At 38.4% G+C, this 19,036-nt stretch overlaps 1 protein-coding gene across 1 annotated transcript; it reads left to right on the top strand.

Annotated features, from left to right (window-relative positions):
* Positions 1 to 4,464: 4,464 nt before the first annotated feature.
* CD200 (CD200 molecule) lies at positions 4,465 to 16,690 on the top strand (the record flags this gene model as incomplete). Its single annotated transcript, XM_082655601.1, has 5 exons — positions 4,465 to 4,579; positions 8,311 to 8,392; positions 11,569 to 11,889; positions 14,231 to 14,503; positions 16,569 to 16,690. The coding sequence occupies exons 1-5, from the start codon at positions 4,568 to 4,570 to the stop codon at positions 16,688 to 16,690; spliced, it is 810 nt and encodes a 269-aa protein (XP_082511727.1). The 5' UTR covers positions 4,465 to 4,567.
* Positions 16,691 to 19,036: the final 2,346 nt, after the last annotated feature.

Here is a 19,036-nt window from a genome sequence, read left to right as displayed (position 1 = left end):
AAAAGAGATCAGATTTGTGGTTACCACAGGCAGTGAATGGGGGGAGGGGGAATTGGATGAAGCTGGTCAAGAGGTACAAACTTCCAGTTATAAGATAAATAAGTACTAGGGATGTCATGCACACCATGATAAATATAATTAACACTGCTCTATGTTATATATGGAAGTTGTTAAGAGAGTAAATCCTAAGAGTTCTCATCATGAGGAGAACAATTTTTCCTTTTTATTTTATTGTATCTACATGAGATGATGGATCTTCACTAAATTTATTGTAGTAATTATTTCATGATGTATGTAAGTCAAATCATTATTCTGTACACCGTAAACTTATACATGCTGTATTCTATTATATCTCAAGAAAACAGGAATAAATAAATAAATATATAAATAAACAAAACAAAAATAAATAAGTAAAATGCTCATACATCATCTACTATACAACACAGGGAACCATATTCAGTAACTTGTAATAACCTATAATGAAAAAGAATCTGAAAAAGAATATATATATATATGTATGTATAAATGAATCACTTTGCTGTATACCTGAAACTAACACAACATTGTAAATTAACTATACTTCAATTTTTTAAAAAAAATTTATTGGCGTATAGATGATTTACAATGTTGTGTTAGTTTCTGCTGTACAGCAAAGTGATACATATACATATATGTTATGTTATACATATACATATATACATACATATATACATATATGTATATGTTATACATATACATATATCCACTCTTTTTTAGATTATTTTCCCATATAGATCATTACAGAGTATTGAATAGAGTTCCCTGTGCTATACAGTAAGTCCTAATTAGTTCAATTTTTAAAAAATGTTAAAAAAAGAATTGTAAAGTGAAAACTATAAAATATTAATGAAAGAAATTAGAGAATGGAATGGAATGGAATGACATTCCATAGAAATGGAATGACATTCCATGTTCATGAATTGGAAGATTTTATGTTGTTAAAATGTCAATTAAAATGGTAAAAATTCTTATGCTCAATCTGTCACTTTCAGAATTTTTTAATTGATATGATTGTTTATAATACTGTCTTGTTATTTTTTCTATTTGTTATACCAGTACTATTTCTAACTTTCATTCTATATTGTTTCTTTTTATTTTCTATTTTTCTTAGTAAATTTTGCCATAGGTTTGTTCAATCAATCTCTAGGAAAAAAATCCTTTTATATATATTCAATTTTGTTCCTTTTTATTGATTTTTACCTGTAGTTTTATTGTATCTGTCCTTATTTTGTTGAGTTCAGTGTTTGCTTCTTTTGCTCAACATTGGTATCTGATATATATATTTCAGGTGATAAATTAGCTCTGAGTGATCCTTTAAATTTGTCCAAGAATTTTAAACATCATTTTTTCCTTTCTTGCAAAGTGTTAAATTATATAAGCACATTTCTTATTTTCCAAAGAATTTTTAAACAATGTTTATGCTCCATGATGGCAGGGATTTTTTTTCCCCTCTTTTGTTCACTCTTCTGCATCCCAAGTCTCTATCTTTTGTGTTTTTAACTTACTTGTATATGTCATAAATACTAATATAATAGAACATTTTGTCCATTTTATTTTTGACTTTCACATTTCATACTGGTAACATTTTTCTCTTTTCTCCTATACTGTCTTTCACTAGGTTAAATATTCTTTTGCTAGTTTGAATCATATTTTATGCTATTCTTCTGGTGTTTTGCCTTAACTTACTAAGAGCTTACATTTTTATTTCTTAAACATACACATCTTGGCATAATTCTCACCTACCTGTCATAATCTTATTATCTAACCTCTTACCCCCTTCCATGCACGTTTGAATTATTGAATTATGAGCATACAATTTTGGGAATCTTGCTTTTTCTAGGCAGTTATAAGTTTTGATGAGTTTATTTACCCTTTCTGCATATCTTTCTATGTAGCATACTCCTGGATTAATTTTTCTTTTTTCTAGAATACTTCTTTTGAAAATATTTTCAAGGAGAGTCTTGATGTAATAAATTTTCTGAGATTTATATGCTTAACAAAATCTTTTTTTTATCCTGTCATTTTATAATATTTTGCTAATAAAATTTAGGACAGAGTCTTTAAGTAGGTTTTTTTAAATGTCAAAATATCATCTGCAAAATATCATCTATATACTTGGGGGGGAAAACAATAGAGAAAATTTTAAAGTAAAGTGATAGAAAAAGATAAAACTGGCAAAAACAAAAAATAATCTAACAGCATGGTGTACATGTGTTTAGGAAAAGCCATGTATAAGAATGTTTATAACACCACTATTAAAAATAACCCCAAAACGGAAACAAACAAATGTCTAGTAACAGCAGAATAGATAAATAAATGTGGCATTTAAAGAATGGGATAGTATACAGCAGTGAGAATGAATGAACCACAACTGCATGCAATAACATGGATGAATTTTTCAAATCTGTTGAGTGAAAGAACCCAGATACAAATGAGGACATACTCTATGATGCCGTTTATACAAAGTTTACGAACAGGCAAGTCTAGCCTATGATGTTGAAAGTAAGAGTGGTGGGAAGGTGGCAGTGACAGAAAGGGTAGGCAAAGAGAGTAGGACAGTTTCTGGTGAGCTGGGAATAGTCAGATTTTTATCTGCTTCTGGCTATGCAAGTATGTTTACTCTATGACGATTCATACTGGGTAGTTATGATGTATGCACTTTCCTCTATGAATAACACATTTAATCAAAAAATTAAATGTATTTTTAAAATATACCTCTGTAGCAATATTTATAAAAGACAAAGTAGAATTCAAAGTTATTTTTCTTCAATATTTTGAAAGTTAACTCATTGCCTTCTTGCATCCAGCACTGCCTTGTGACATTTAAAGTCACTTTGGGGGGCTTCCCTGGTGGCACAGTGGTTGAGAGTCTGTCTGCCGATGCAGGGGACACGGGTTCGTGCCCCGGTCCGGGAAGATCTCACATGCCGCGGAGCGGCTGGGCCCGTGAGCCATGGCCGCTGAGCCTGTGCGTCCAGAGCCTGTGCTCCGCAACGGGAGGGGCCACAGCAGTGAGAGGCCCGCGTACTGCAAAAAAAAAAAAAAAAAAAAAAAAAAAAAAAAAAAAAGTCACGTTTGGGACTTCCCTGGTTGCACAGTGGTTGAGAATCCACCTGCCAATGCAGGGGACACGGGTTCGATCCCTGGTCTGGGAAGATCCCACATGCTGCGGAGCAACTAAGCCCGTGCACCACAACTACTGAGCCTGTGCTCTAGAGCCCGCGTGCTGCAACTACTGAGCCCACGCACCACAACTACTGAAGCCCGCACGCCTAGAGCCCGTGCTCCGCAAGAGAAGCCACTGCAATGAGAAGCCCGCACACCACAACGAAGAGTAGACCCCGCTCACGGCAACTAGAGAAATCCTGCGTGCAATGAAGACACAATGCAGCTAAAAATAAAAATAATTAATTAAATAAATAAAACACAGCTGTTTAAAAAAATAAAGTCACTTTGATTCTCTTTCTTGGTGTCTCTACTTGTCATTTTTGAAGCTTTAAGAATTTTCTTTCAATTTCTTTCATTTGATCTTAATTCCACTATGTCTATAAGTTGGCTTTCTTTTGTTTCCTGTTTGCCACTCCATGAATATTTTAGTCCTTTCAATGTGTTTGTGTTTTTCTGAAAATCAGTCATTATTTTCGTTACCGCCCTGGAATTTACAGCCCCATGGATCCTTAGGTAAAAGCTCTGTCCCAGCACCTTGTCATAGGGGTGGTGTTAGGAAAACAGAAAAGGCTTTAGGAATTGAACACTTCATTGATTTGTTTGTCTTTCTTTGTTTGTTTAAGAGCCAAGAACTCTGGAACTTGTAAAAAATAAAAAAATAAAATGAGAAGAATCCTCATCATCAGTACAAATGAAAGAAAACTCCACACATAGAGAAAAAAACCCAGTCACATCGTGAGAGGAGAGATCATTACAGCATTGATAGCTTCAATATATAATTTGGTTCTGGATAAAAATAAATATACATTTGTTTTGTAAAGTGTCTACTGTTTAAATTCAGCTTCAAAATATTTGGATTTTCCGAGGTGGTAATTGTGGAAACTGTGTAACGTTGCTCAAAAATCGTTTCGCACTTGCCAGCTGCACAGTGTAGATTGCCATTCCTCCAAGCGCCAACGCAGGGAACAATTCATGTCTTCCCACCTCTCCCTGTTTCCTTTCTGTCTGTACAATGAAAATGGAAACGGTGTATATTTTTTCAAACATTTTCTGTTTCCCCAGTTGCCACCTCTGAAAACTGCGAATCGTTTTGAAGATAGGAAAAGAGGAGTACTATTTATTTTATTTTATCCCCTACAAGTAAACTGGAAAAAACTGGCCTTCACGCCTCTGCTTGGGGGGCGGGGCGGGGGTGGGGAGGAAGGGTATTTGTGTCGGAGGAGGAGTGAGGCAGCTCTCCTCAGGCGCTGGCGGGGCGCATCCTTGCTCCATAGAACTGAAGGAGCTCAGTCTGGTCCGGTGTGAGATCCCTCCGGGCTTCCCAGCTGAAGCCAAACACCCCGCGCGGCCAGGAGCGAGGATGGAGTGGCTGGTGAGCCGGGCCAGGCGTGGGAAAGGGGGCGCAGGATGGGCGACATCGCTCCGGCGGCCCTGGGGCGGTGACGGGCTGAGAGCGCCGGGCTGCGGCTCTCCCCAGTCTGGTTCGGAGGTGGGATTTCTGCTAGCGCTTTCCCCTCAGCTCTTAACCTTGCTGAGAAGCGGATTTTGCCTTCCAAAGGGTGGTTTACAGGCCGTTCCTGGCGTTCTGGTACTCCGTCCCAGTGCGCTGGAAAAAGGATGCTGCCAGGCGCAGGCTCCGGAGACGCTTCTCCGAAGATCCTTGACATCCTCAGACAGGAACTGGGCTGGGAGGCGGGCGCTGGCGGCGGGGATAGAGGGTGCTGTATTGGCTCCGTTTGGGCCCTGAAACCTGGGGTGGGGTTGCAGAATTTCAGGCTCAGGCTGTCCAGGAGAGCTGGCGCCCTCTGTGATGCTCCAGCCTCTTTCTGCATCCTCTGGGTCTTTGCCTTGGGAAGCCATAAAGGATTGGATAAATCAGGGTTAAAACCCTGAGTATCCACGAGAGACAGACATTTTGTTTATTCAGGACCTGTGTATATGACAAAATGAAGGAAGGAGAGGATTTTCATTTACATTGGTAATTGATAAAAATAATAAAAATTAAAATCTAGATACAAGTAATGCCTGGAGGTAGGTTTTTTTTTTTTTTGTATATAGTTTATTGGCAGGATCACACAGCCAGTTATTTCACTGTTTTCCTTAATAAAGGAGAATGGTGGCCTTAGAGCTAGTGTTTACTGAGTGCCAGGTGCTCTTAATCTTCACCACTATCCTTCAAAGGAGGAGTTATTATCCAATTTTACAAATAGAGAAACAGGCAGAGAGGTTAAGCGTTCCAAGTCCATGTGACTGTATGTGGCAGGATCAGGATTTGGACCTAGAAATTTTCAGGGAAGAGGTATGTATAGGGGCAAAGTAGATGGGCAGCTGTCAGGTAAGACCCAGGCCTCTGAACCCTGGCCCTCTTGACAAAGGTTATAAATGGACTTCTCTATTTCCATTATTGTGTGATCTGATTAATGAATTTTTTTAAGTTACCTAATATATATTGGCTTTTACCATACCTTAGGCACTGTATTAAGTACTTTAAATGCTTAATTAATTCTCATAGTAACCCAAAGAGATAACAGCAACATTGATTTAGTGCGTATTTGTATCAGTCACTGTTCTAGGAGCTTTACATATACTATCTCATTTAGTCTTTTTAACAGAGAGAAGGTTGGTACTATTATTTTTTTCTGCATTTCAGAGAGGTAAAATGATTTGTCCTAGCTTACACATCTAATATTGGTGCTAGCCTGAACTCAAGTCAGCCAGAGGAAATGTGTATATAATTAATAGCAAAGCTTTCTTTCTAATTCCCTTTGCCTCAATCACTGTGCTTCTGTTTCTTAAACATTGCTGGCCCCCAGTTCGTACATCTTGTGTTTTGGTGTGTGTCTGCTTTCTCTCTTATCCTAAAAGACAGATTTTTACTCGGAAAGCCAAACTATTTGCATTCCTCATCGCAGCCTTTGCTAGAGCCTGGATTTCCATGTGGCATGATGGTGTGGAATTCGAATGCCAAAGAAAACTTTTTAGTTTCAGAAGCCAAAGTTTTTTTTTTTTTTTAACATCTTAATTGGAGTGTAATTGCTTTACAATGTTGTGTTAGTTTCTGCTTTATAACAAAGTGAATCAGCTATACATATACACATATCCCCATATCTCTTCCTTCTTGCGTCTCCCTCCCTCCCACCCTCCCTATCCCACCCCTCTAGGTGGTCACAAAGCACTGAGCTGATCTCCCTGTGCTATGCGGCTGCTTCCCACTAGCTATCTATTTTACGTTTGGTAGTGTATATATGTCCATGCCACTCTCTCACTTTGTCCCAGCTTACCCTTCCCCCTCCCCATATCCTCAGTCCATTCTCTAGTAGGTCTGTGTCTTTATTCCCATCTTGCCCCTAGGTTCTTCATGACCATTTTTTTTTTTTTTAGATTCCATATATATGTGTTAGCATACGGTATTTGTTTTTCTCTTTCTGACTTACTTCACTCTGTATGACAGACTCTAGGTCCATCCACCTCACTACAAATAACTCAGTTTCATTTCTTTTTATGGCTGAGTAATATTCCATTGTATATCTTCTTTATCCATTCACATCTTCTTTATCCATTCATCTGTTGATGGACACTCAGAAGCCAAAGTTTTGAAATAGCAAAAGCCTAAGCATTTGAGTTTTAAAAGCCTAAATGCTGAAAGGCCAAGGACAGGCCTTCATCCCAGAAAAAGTTGATGGGAAGAATACAAGGTGATGGAGGAAGCAGCTTCTTTAACCCTAGGCTGGGAGAGCAAAGAGGGACTGACTAGTGTCGGTTTGTGTCCTGAAAAGGATGCTCTGTGCCTGGCCCCTGGGAGTAGGGAGTCCAAGAGGGTGGTGAATAGAACTTACAGGTAGGTGTTGAAATCAAAGAACAGAAAACACCTGTGCCTTGCTTTCTTGTGGGGAACTGTGGGAAGAGGCAAGCCTGCCCATCATGACGAGGGAACTGTAAAACAGAGAGGGACAGATACATGGGAGTCTAGTCAGAGAGCCTTGCAGAATTCTCCTTTGTTCAGCACAGAAGAATCCAGGAGCACAGAATCTGGAGAATCGGGAAACATGAGAGAACATCCTGTAAGCACAAGATTTAATTGCACAAACCGATGATCAGGATGACTTGAGGGGAACATAGTGTCAGCATGGATAGATGGTTGTAACCAAGGGTTAATGGTCCTGTCCCACGGCTTGGCATTCCCAGGACTGTGGATGCAGTGCCAGAGCTTGGGACAATTGTGAAGTGTTGGTGGGCTAAACTGACAGAGATTATGTGATATTGACTGAAATTAAGTCTCTACCTCTAGTTGGAATGGCAACATGAAATAAAGTTCAAGTTAAAGAAAAATACAGAGAAACCTATATTTCTTACATACTTCAATTATAGAAAAATATAGAATATAGGAAAAAATATAGGGAAAATTTACATTCCTTGCTTATACCCCCTTACGGTAAACACACTAATGTAGACCAAAGCCAGCCATGGGGCTGCTGCAGAGTAAAGTTATTCTGTCTCCATTCCGCTCTCTCATTTTATAGCAAAATTATACCCAGAATAATAGTCCCTTAAATACCACCATGATTTGTAAAAAGGCCAAGGATTTCTGCCAGACACATGAACATAAAGCAATGAAGAAAAAATAAAGCCATTACTGGTTTTGAAAAGGTAAAATTTACATAAACTGTGCAAAATTTGCAGAAAAATCTACCTCAGCAGTCACATATGCTGCCAAGTGGTTACAACCTGAGTTACATTTTTAATATAAACAGATGTGGATTATCTGGGGAGAGAATGTTCTTCAGCATTTGCCGTCTCTATGTTTTCTGAGTATACTCATGGCAGTTGGTTTTCCCAGCAGTGGTGGCTTTGGAAGCAAGGCCTCAAATTGCTTATTGATGGCCATAATGAAGGAACCACACTGCTGCTTTTCCCTTCCCATATCCTGAGCACCCTCTGTTATTTCTTCCATTTATAGTCTCTGGTTCTGCTTCCACAAAACCGAAGGTTTCCGGTGGTTAAAACTTTAGCTGCAGCATTTCCTGAAACAGCGATTAGATTGAAGCTTCCTTAGCTTTGTCCACATCCAAATGCCCACTTCTGTACTTTGCTTTCTGTCTTCAGGTGTTGAGGAGGCTCTTCTGTCATCTGTCTACCTTCCAACTGATTTGGTTCTTGGCTGCCATGATGTTTTGCAGGGCACAAGGTAAAGATACTCAATTCCCCTGCGTGGAATCCAGGAAACACAGTTTTTGGAGTGGAAACGTTTGGCCACTCTTGTTTGTGCTGTGTTAGTTCATCGGTCTGCATGAATTATTTAAGTGTGTAATTCGTTTGGAGGACTGGTTCTTTCTGCTTTCCACATTTTTTCCAATGTTTTCAAAGAATTTAATATTAAGAAACTTTTCCTAGATAAAACCAGACATGAAAAAATTCTTCCTAAATTAAGATATCATTTTTCACCTATCAAATTGAATAATGTTTAAAATAATAACTCCCTATGTTTGTAAAGATATGGGAATGCCTAAGGGAGTGTGAATGAATATGGCCTTTTGGGAAGGTAGTCTGGTAATAAGCCTTAAATTTGGGTGTGTCCCTCTCACAGAAAAATACTAAAAATAATGAAATATGGAAGTTACATAGGTTCACATAGTCTATCATATAAAACATACACCTATGCTCTCCACTCATCTGCTGAATTTCCTACTTGTGCCAGTCCCTTCTCCTCGGTTCCATAGGAGAACACACCTCACTTTGCTGCTGGCCTTTTATCACCTTCTGCGTGATGTTGTACTACATCAGCCTTCACAGGGGTAGGAAAGGGAAGTTTCATACCATGTACAACATAGGATTTACCAACCCTAAATGGAGTTTCATATATGCAGCGAAGAGTTATAAACCTTCCACTAAATTATTAGTCAGAGAGAAAAGTTACCCAAGAAGTTAAAACTCTAGTTTTGATCCCTTTTCTACTCTCTATTCTAAAAGCAGCAATTTCTTCAGATCTCTGCTCTGCAAAATCCCAACAAACCTTTTGGAAACCCCAGTCCTAACAACTGGTATTCCCCCCAGAACTTTTCACATCTACCAAGAGTACACCTCACTAAAATTGGAATTATGCAACACTTGTGGGTTCCAATTTGTATTTGTTGCTATGCCCGTCTTTTCATGCTTGATGTTGTTGAGTGGATATTGTTTGTTTGTTTATGCTGCCTTCTTTTTTTCTAATTACTATAACAATTTATCTGTGTTATTAGTCTTAAAAAAATAACAGATTTGGTGTTTTAAGTCAAAATTTTGTGTACCATTTTATTAATTTGTGCCTTCAACTTTATTAATTCACTCCTTTTATCATTTCTTGGGTGGGGTGGGAATTTTGGATATCTGTGTGTATTCATTTTCTTCAGTCTTTCTTGTTTCCCAGTAAATTAAGTTAGGATTAAATATTTCCCTCTGAGAACTGCTTTGTAAATTTCTACAGATTTTAATATATGATATTCTTATTGTCATTCATAGAGATTTATAATTCTTGTTATGATTTCTGGTGTAATTAAGGAGTTAAAAGAAGCATGTAAATTTCTCATTTTATTGCATTATGGACAGAGTTCAAGGTCATTTTTTTGTACACTATTTCAAGTTCAATTTGAGGGTATGTTCCGTATGTTGTTTGAAAAGATTGTATGTTTTCTTTTGGGTAAAAGTTTACAAATACATGCTCATATGCACATACTACACATACATATATAATAAGTTATATATAAAAATTTGTTTTTCAAATGTTCTATATCCTTATATTTGATTTTATTGCTTTACTTACTTTTTTTAACATCTTTATTGGAGTATAATTGCTTTACAATGGTGTGTTAGTTTCTGCTTTATAACAAAGTGAATCAGTTATACATATACATATGTCCCCATATCTCTTCCCTCTTGCGTCTCCCTCCCTCCCACCCTCCCTATCCCACCCCTCTAGGTGGTCACAAAGCACCGAGCTGATCTCCCTGTGCTATGCGGCTTACTTATTTTTTTAATATGTGGAAGTGAAAATTCCAAGAGAACAATGAAAAACTCTCTCATTATGATTATGGATTTATGGATTTTTCTTTGTAGTTCTATTAGGTTTTTATGTATTTCAGAGTTATGTTGTTAGGTGCATGAAGATTCATGATTAGTATGTCTTATTTTAGATTCCTCCTTTTATCATTTTGAAAAATATATTTTTGTTCCTTACAGTGTTTTTGTCTTCTATTCTCCCCTTTCTCTCCTTTTAAAATGCTTACTGGACTCATGCTGAAACATTCTAGTCTTTGAATTTTTCTTTAATCCTTTCTATATCTTTATCCCTTTGTGTTACATTCTGGAAAAATTCTATGACCTGGTCTTCCTACTTACTAATTTACTCTTCAGTGATATTCATTCTGCTAAGTCTGTTAAGAGTTTACATTTCTCATTTTCTGCATCTATAGTTTCTACTATTTACAGTGCTGGTTCCTTTTCACTCTTAAGATATCACATTTATTCACATCAAAATTTATTTATGATAATAAATAAATAAATTTATTTATGATAACAATTAAATTTATTTATGATATTTTTATTCATTTGGTGAGTTCTTGGGTTTGTAGAGTTTATTATTCCTCTATCATTGTGTTAACTTTCTCAAATGTTTGGCTATTTGTTTTATTGAGATCTCCCATTGAGTCATCTATCATATCAATATGACTAGGCAGCATTGGAGGGGGAAGAAATTATTGCCATACCTTATGTTCTGCACTGCATACAGTAAAAATAGGGGAATGTGTAGATTGTCATTTGGTGGTCAAATCTCTCTGGTACTATCAGCCTCCTGGAGCACTGTCCTGTATATCTCTCTATCTTGTGTTCCTATACTCACCACTGCTTCCTGAAGGCAGACATCACTACTGCTGCTCCTTCCTTTGCAGGTATGTGTGTGGAATGTCCAGAGCTGCTATACCTTCTTCACTTAAACTAATCACTCTGCCTATTGTCCGTTGGCCCTTTCTTATTCCTGTTACTGCTCCAGGCATAAACTCACTTGGTGATGCTTCTATCCTATTTGGCACTTTCCATCTTCAACCTCACTTCACCTAATTTCCAGCCTACAGGGATTCTTCATGTAATTTCTGGTCACTGGGATTTTGCTTTCTTATTTTTCTCCTCTGCTACTCTTAAAGACTGAACAAATATTTGAACTTATATTTCTCTAGCAACATCAGGAAGGTAGGTAAACGTTTTCTTTTTTTTGCATTTTTCTGTATCTTTTCTAAATTTGACTTTGAACGTGCATTGTTTTTAATCAAAAAAATGTATATTTGTGTATGTATTAAAATTTAAATGTTTTTTATGATTCCATGATGAAAGTGGAGACCCAAGATGTAAGAGAGTTGCTGAACACACCTGCTTCTTTAAGATGCTCTCTGCAAAATCCCCAGGAAGTTTTGATTGTGACATGGCAAAAAATCAAGGCTGTAAGCCCAGAAAACATGATCACCTTTAGCCAGAACCATGGGGTTGTAGTCCAGCCTGCTTATAAGGACAAGATAAACATCACCCAGCTGGGACTCATGAACTCAACCATTACCTTCTGGAATACCACCTTGGAAGATGAAGGGTGTTACAAGTGCCTCTTCAATACCTTTGGTTCTGGGAAGATCTCAGGAATAGCCTGCCTCACTCTCTTTGGTGAGAGCCTCTGAGAATACATTGTCTCTGGCTTGAAATGTTATTTTGCAGAATGTTTGGAATGTAGTGGTAGTGCCTAGTTTTTCAGGATCCTAACCCCAGAATGGCTCATGAGAGGACACTTGGCCTTTCATGTCTACTGTAACTGTGGTTACTGTTATTTGGAGAGTTCAAAGGACTATGTTGAATCTCTGCCTGGAGTTATCTTTGCCCTGACAAATACTGTTGTCAACAAGAGTAAATTAAGGACCATAGTGAGGATAAGTTCTCTATAAGCACTGATGTGGTTCAGACCTGGCTTTGCAATTAGCAGTCATGTGACCCTAGAAGAATCCTGTCCACTCTGTACCAGAGTTTATTTATCTGCACCAGAAGTGTGAAGTAGATCATTTCTAGGGTCTCTAACAGCTTTAGTATTTTTGGATCTAAGGACAAAGCCAGCTTGGGCTAAGCTGGAGCCAGTTATAGGGGTCCCTCTAATTTTGTTTCAGTTTAGCTGTATCAGGATTGATAAGGAGACATGCATCAGAGGCTCTTCATTCCTGATGCCTACTAGGGATTTAACTGAATAATAAGCATTCTTTTAAAATCCAAGAGGCTTAGTTTGATAAGATTCCTTTCTTCTTAACTGATGCTTAGCTGAGATCAAGAATTCAGAATTAGGAATAAGGGGTAACTTTGGAGGATGGCACACTTGGTGGTAGTTTTAGAAGGGAAACGACAAACTTAGACGGGGTTATTAGGAATGTTAAAATGAGAGTTCGTGCACACCAAGAATATTGGACATGGGATAAGAAGAGGCTCAATAAATAAGAATGCAAGGGAGGTAAGACAACACCAAATACAAGTTTCTTTCACTTATTTTGCCTGTAATGAGTCCTCTCTGCAGGATCTTGCATCAGGCTTTCTTCTTGATTTCTATTTCTTTCATTCCTCTTTCTCCCTCTGTCTCCCTGTCTTTCTCTCTCTCTCCCCTCCTCCAATCCTTCCTTCCTCTTTCCTTTCCTTTTTTCCTCCCTTGCTCTTTTTTCTTCCCTCCCTCCCTCTCCTTTCCTTCCTTCCTTCTTTCCACCATTTTTCTTCCTTTTCCTTCTTGTGTCATATTTTTCTCATTTCTGTCTGTTTCCTTTTCTTTTTCTTTTTTGTTCATCTTTCTTTCTCCTACTCCCCCTTCTTTACTCAGAATCTTTGTATTATTTTTTTGCCCAAAAAGCAGACTCTCCTGCATCTTCTAGCGAGTAATTCTGTAGTCCTTTTCCACACTGATCCTTTCCAGCCACAACTTATAGCTTTCATCTAAGTCATTCTTTGATACACCAGAGAACCCTGCTGCCAATCTGGCCACGTCAACCATACTCATCTTCCTTTACCTTATGTCTCTTCCTCCAGGGCTTATTGATGTTAGTAATCTGGGCACTCTGGACAGAGCCACCGTCCTATAGGCTCATTTTCTCCAGCCTACTGCCACCCACCCACTTCTTGAACTTCTGAGCACAGACAAGCTTTCATTTAGCATTGCCCTTTAATTATCTTGTGGGCTCCAAAGCCAACCACAGAAAGGCAAGCTTACATTTGCTCAGCAGAGATAAACTGTATATTCCAAAGAAAATGAACTCATTAATCAAGGGACTTTTGAAAGGGAACAGGGTACAGCTGACCTAAAAATAATGTCCTTTTTTCATAAGCTAGTTATTTTCTGTTAACTCCATAAGGTGATCTCCACGGTCCTTACAACTGTCATTCTGTGATTTTCTGACTACTGACTATGAATTTCTAATTGACGTTTTGTATAGATATTTCAAGCAGGGACTTGCCAAGTCTGCTCCATGCATCTTGCTCCCTGGCCCACTTCCAAACAGAAAAAGGCTTTCTCTAAGCAGCAGCCCCCCCTACGGGCTCTCTGTTCTGAAACTGCCCTCGTGCTTCTGAGAAGTGCAGACTACTTGTGTGGAGGTGCCGATGGGTGGTCATTGTCAAACAATTTGAGAGGGGTACCCAGAAGAAGGCAGAGAGCTTACATTGCCCATGGAAGAGAAAAGAATAATTAGGCTCTGCACTGTTTGGGGGAGAAGGTACCTTCTGTCCATCCAGCTAATTCTCCTAGAGGCAAACTACAGGGAGAATCGTACTTGTCACAGGGTTGTACTAGGCCAGCCTCCATCCTGCAATTCAGAGAATTAGACACAGAAAGAACCCGGAAGGCCGCAGTTTGGATTGGATGTGCTACCTTATCTTTCTAGCCTCCACTGTCTTTCTGTAAAGATCTTTTTCTCATCTCTCTGAGGAGAGTGTAGCACTCACACCATGCTTGACTGATGGCAGATCATTTTTTTTGTCCCAGTACAGCCCACAGTATTCCTTCACTATAAACTCTCTGAAGACCACCTAAATATCACTTGCTCTGCCAATGCTCGCCCAGCCCCTATGATCTCCTGGAAGGTCTCTGGGTCAGAGATTGAGAACAGTACTGAGATTCTCTCACACCCCAATGGGACAACGTCTGTCACCAGCATCCTCCAGATCAAAGACCCCAAGAGTCAGGTGGGGAAGGAGGTGATCTGCCAGGTACTGCACCTGGGGACTGTGACCGACTACAGGGAAACTGTGAACAAAGGTAAGAGAGAGAGGGCAAGATTTACCGTGGTCACATTTGTGGACACACACCTGCAAGGTGGCGAATGCTCTGCAGAGCCTCTTGGCCTTTAGCAAAGGAGCTGATAAGGGAGAGAATGGGATAAGTAGGGAAAGAAAAACAGAGTTGAGGAAGCCAATAAAGCCGATTTTACCTTGGCAAATGTGGTATGTTGCCCACATACTGAACGCTTTTGCTGAGATCCATCCATTGATTTATTCTTCCGTGCTACTTACTGAGCATTTGTTATGCCAGAAACGCAACAGTGAGGACTCAGTCCCTTCACACAGGGAGCTTCTAGTCTAGGAGGGAATGCAAAAGGAGCTGGGCAATTGTAAAACTTCATGATAAATGCTTCAATAAGAAAGCTATAGTAGGAGTTCGTGTTTTTCAGCATGAGCCACCTGTTCTTCTTTGGCCCTGCAATAAACCTTTCTCTACTTAAAAAAAAAAAAGACAGCTGTGGTACACCATGGGAGGACTGAGAGAGGGGAAAAGGAGCATCAGCTCAATCTGGAGGGATTAGGATGTTTTCCTGGAAGAAGCCACATCCAGGATGAACCTTTGCATAATCTACGCTGTGGGAAAGGGGCTTTTAGGAAGGGGGCCAATCTGAGATGTTTTCCTCACCCCCTTTTAAAATAAACTGCCTCCTGTTCAGGACCTCTTTTGCTCTCCTGCGTTTCTATCTAAACTGCTGTCTCTGGGCCTCATCAATACAAGAGGTAAAGATTATGGGAGAGAGAATAAAGAAAGCGGTGGTTTTAGAGACAGGACACTTTAGTGATGACAGCCACAGTTTTCTTTCTCTATGCAGTTTTGAAGCACTAACTCTGGATGAGGCACTCAGCAATAAGCCTCCTATAAAAAGATATTGCTGCTTTTTTTCTGGGCGCATTGTAAACAATAAAAGCTGGAAAAGTTTAGACCTCGTTGGTATGGTGGCCTCTAGTGAACATATCCTGTAGTCATTTCTGGGGTCCTTGAAAAAGCAGACTAATCAAAAAGTAAACGTTTAGGTAAATTTGCTCAAGAGGTTTGCAGTATTAGCTTTGGACATTTGTGAAGAGATCCTCAGATTCAGCCACGGTGAAGGGTAAATTTCCCTGAAAAACAAAAATCTGAAAAGGAACATGTCTTTCCAAGAGTGCCAAAATTGACATATCATTTATAATGTTTACGCATCCTTTGTATAATGTTTGTTCATTCTGCGAACACTTACTAAAAATCGTTCATGCTTAAAGCATTATGTCGAGCACTAGAACTAGTGAAATTAGACAAAACTGAAGGTGCTCAGTTAAAGTATGATGTGACAAATTCCATGATAAAGGTATGGAGAAGATGCTGGAGACTCGCAAATCAGGGAGTGTTTCTTCTGCCTTTGTATTACACAGTGACACTGAGGGGCTGACATTCAGGCTAAGTTGCATCTATTGACTATTGGAAAGAGATTTAATAACAAAGGCATAGATTAGAAGCAACACAATAAAAACATTGAGATGAGTTATTCCTGGGGGTTGGAATCACGAGATTCATTATTCTTTTCCTTTATATTTCTCTGTATTTTTCAACAATTCCTCAATAAACATATTACTTAATGGACAGTATGGCAAAGAATATGTGCTTTGAAGGCAAACAGACCTCTGAGCAAGCCTTGTTCTACCACTTACTACACTGATTTTGGGCTTACGTAACTTCTCTGGGTCTCAGTTGTTTGTTTTTTTAATCTGTTAGATAATTATAATAAGACCTAACTCTTGGGCTATTTAGAGGATTAAATGAGGTAACACATTCAAAGCTCCTACAACTTAGTAACTACATAAAACATGTTAGTGATTATTATTATTTAAATGTTATTAAAATAATGTGAGGTCATGAATATAGACTTCAGTATATATATATATATATATATATATATATTTAAGAATAATTTTCATCGAAAGCTCAGCTCTAGTAAAAACTCATCACAACTGTCTCTTTTTCGCTTTTTGCCTCTACAGCTTCCACTTATGACTTGTTTTTCCTTTTCTCCCTTCAATATCCACAGGCTTTTGGTTTTCAGTTCCACTACTGTTAAGTATTGTTTCCTTGGTAATTCTTCTGGTCTTAATTTCAATCCTACTATACTGGAAACATCGTCGGAACCAAGACCGAGGTGAGTTCCCATGAGAAGTACAAAGAAGGAAAAAAATGATTGTTTAATGACAATTTGGGGGTAAAATGAAGATATAAGTAAAGGGGTGACAACCATGTGTTTGGTTTGGTGTTTCCAGAATACATAAATGTTGATGGTATTTTAAAACACTTCAGTGTCATTTTCTTGCAATTGGACATTAGTTTCTGCATTTCATTTGCCAAGATGGTTTAAAGGCCAATTATTTTATAAATTCAGAGTAAGGATTGATGAGAGGACATGTGGAAAATGTTTATTCAATCACTATGGAATCATCTAATGGCAAAAGCAGGGAAGTCTTGGCACCCAGGCTGTGTTCATTCTACCCAGGACAATCTCTTCTCTTTTTACAGCATTCCACAGGTCAGCTACCCCACTTAAGAGACTGTGAACTTGTCTGATATGATCACTAATTGAGTAGTGCTTTCTATGTTATACCCTCACTATGGCTCAGACACTCTAGGCAAACATACAGGTGATCCATACTTATAATAACTGCATCATGTCATTCTGCCCTTATACACTGTTAATTTCTCTCCAGCCCCTACAACAACTATCACAGTGCCTTATGTATACCAGGTGGTCAATAAATGTTCATTAAAAGATGAATGAGTGAATGAATGGAAGGGTAGATCTTCAAAGGGATTTGTTCAATTCCATTTTTTTTTTAATTGCAAATTCAGTACCTCATAGATGCTGAGTCTTAAACACTGTGAGACAATATAAAACAAGAGATGGTATCAAACAAGAGGTGTCAGCCAGCTGGGAAGAATTAAATTTCTTTAGTTTCTGAAGACAGTGCATAATTTATGAAAGCTAATGCAAAGCTGCGGTTTATGTTGTATGTAATGGGAATTTCCCAAGATGAAGGGGTGGTGTGGGAGTTTTCTCCAGCTCACATGACTGACAGAGAGGAAAGAAAAAAATGTTGGCTTTGAGTGTTATTTTACATTTCTATTAAAAATCTCACTCAGGGCTTCCCTGGTGGCGCAGTGGTTGAGAGTCCACCTGCCGATGCAGGGGACACGGGTTCGTGCCCCGGTCCGGGAAGATCCCACATGCCGTGGAGCGGCTGGGCCCGTGAGCCATGGCCGCTGAGCCTGTGCGTCCGGAGCCTGTGCTCCACAACGGGAGAGGTCACAGCAGTGAAAGGCCCGCGTACCACCAAAAAAAAAAAAAAAAAAAAAAAAAAAACTCACTCAAATGCTACCTTTTTTCCTTTTTATTTTATGTCTCATAGACGAATATCTTTCACCTTCTAAGTTTTTTGAACATTTAATTTTGCATAAGCCTTATATAAACACCTGATTAATTCTTGTGACTTTATAAGAAAAGCAACAAATCACCAGTGTCAATGACCCTTTTGCAAAAGTAGATAAAGGGATTTGTTCTGTATGGGACAGGAGATTGCAAATCAGATAATCTTATTGCACATAAACCTAAACCCATAGAACTCCTTAGCACTCTGCAAAATGTCAAAGGCAGAAGGCCGTTTGATTCCACTTTTTCCAAACATTTCACTTTTCCAGTTAGGAACTGAAGTTGACTTCCTTCCCTAAGGTCACACAGTTAGTTAACAGCAGGCCTAGGATTAGAATCCTGGTCTCCTGACCTCTGCCAGAATGTTCTTTCAGTTATAGTTTCCTGATTTGAAAGGTGCTGTTGTTAGTTGCATTTATTTCTGTCTGTGCTTGCTGATATTACTGTGTTCTTCTGTAAAGTACAAGCAGAAAAGTATGAAGTGTTTAAATTCATTTTAAAAATCCCCTTGGACAAGAATCTTATAATACAACCAATTCAAGCCCAAGGTAAATTTCAGTAGAAAGGGGCATTTGAAAATAATTGTCCTTTGTTCATTAAGTCTTGTATTTTCTGGGAAATATGTTTGTTCAATGCCTTATTCAGTTGCTGAAGTGAAGCGAGTCAGCTTAAGATTATTTGGTTCCATATACTTAAATAGCTAGTAAAATCAAATGTCAATTATGCTGGAGACAAACCCTCAAGGCTGAGGGAATACTGGTTTGTTAAGACCAAAACTTAAGTAATACAAAAAGCTGGGAGAAAGGGAAGAAAATCATCAAAGATAGAGACATTTTTTATTTCTTCAAGTAACAAATTTTGATTGTCAATTTGTGATGAAAGTGAATAGTGCTACCACATTTGCTTTCCGTCTTTCTTTTTTTTTAATTTTTATTTTATATTGGAGTATAGTTGACTTACAATGTTGTGTTAGTTTCAGGTGTGAAGCAAAGTGATTCAGTTATACATATACATATATCTATTTTTTTCCAAATTCTTTTCCCATTTAGGTTATTACAGAATATCTTTCTTTACCCTTACTT

The sequence above is a fragment of the Grampus griseus genome, assembly GCF_964374135.1.
Source record: "Grampus griseus genome assembly, chromosome: 5".
Taxonomy (NCBI): domain Eukaryota; kingdom Metazoa; phylum Chordata; class Mammalia; order Artiodactyla; family Delphinidae; genus Grampus; species Grampus griseus.
This window is presented reverse-complemented; position numbering and strand designations above follow the sequence as displayed.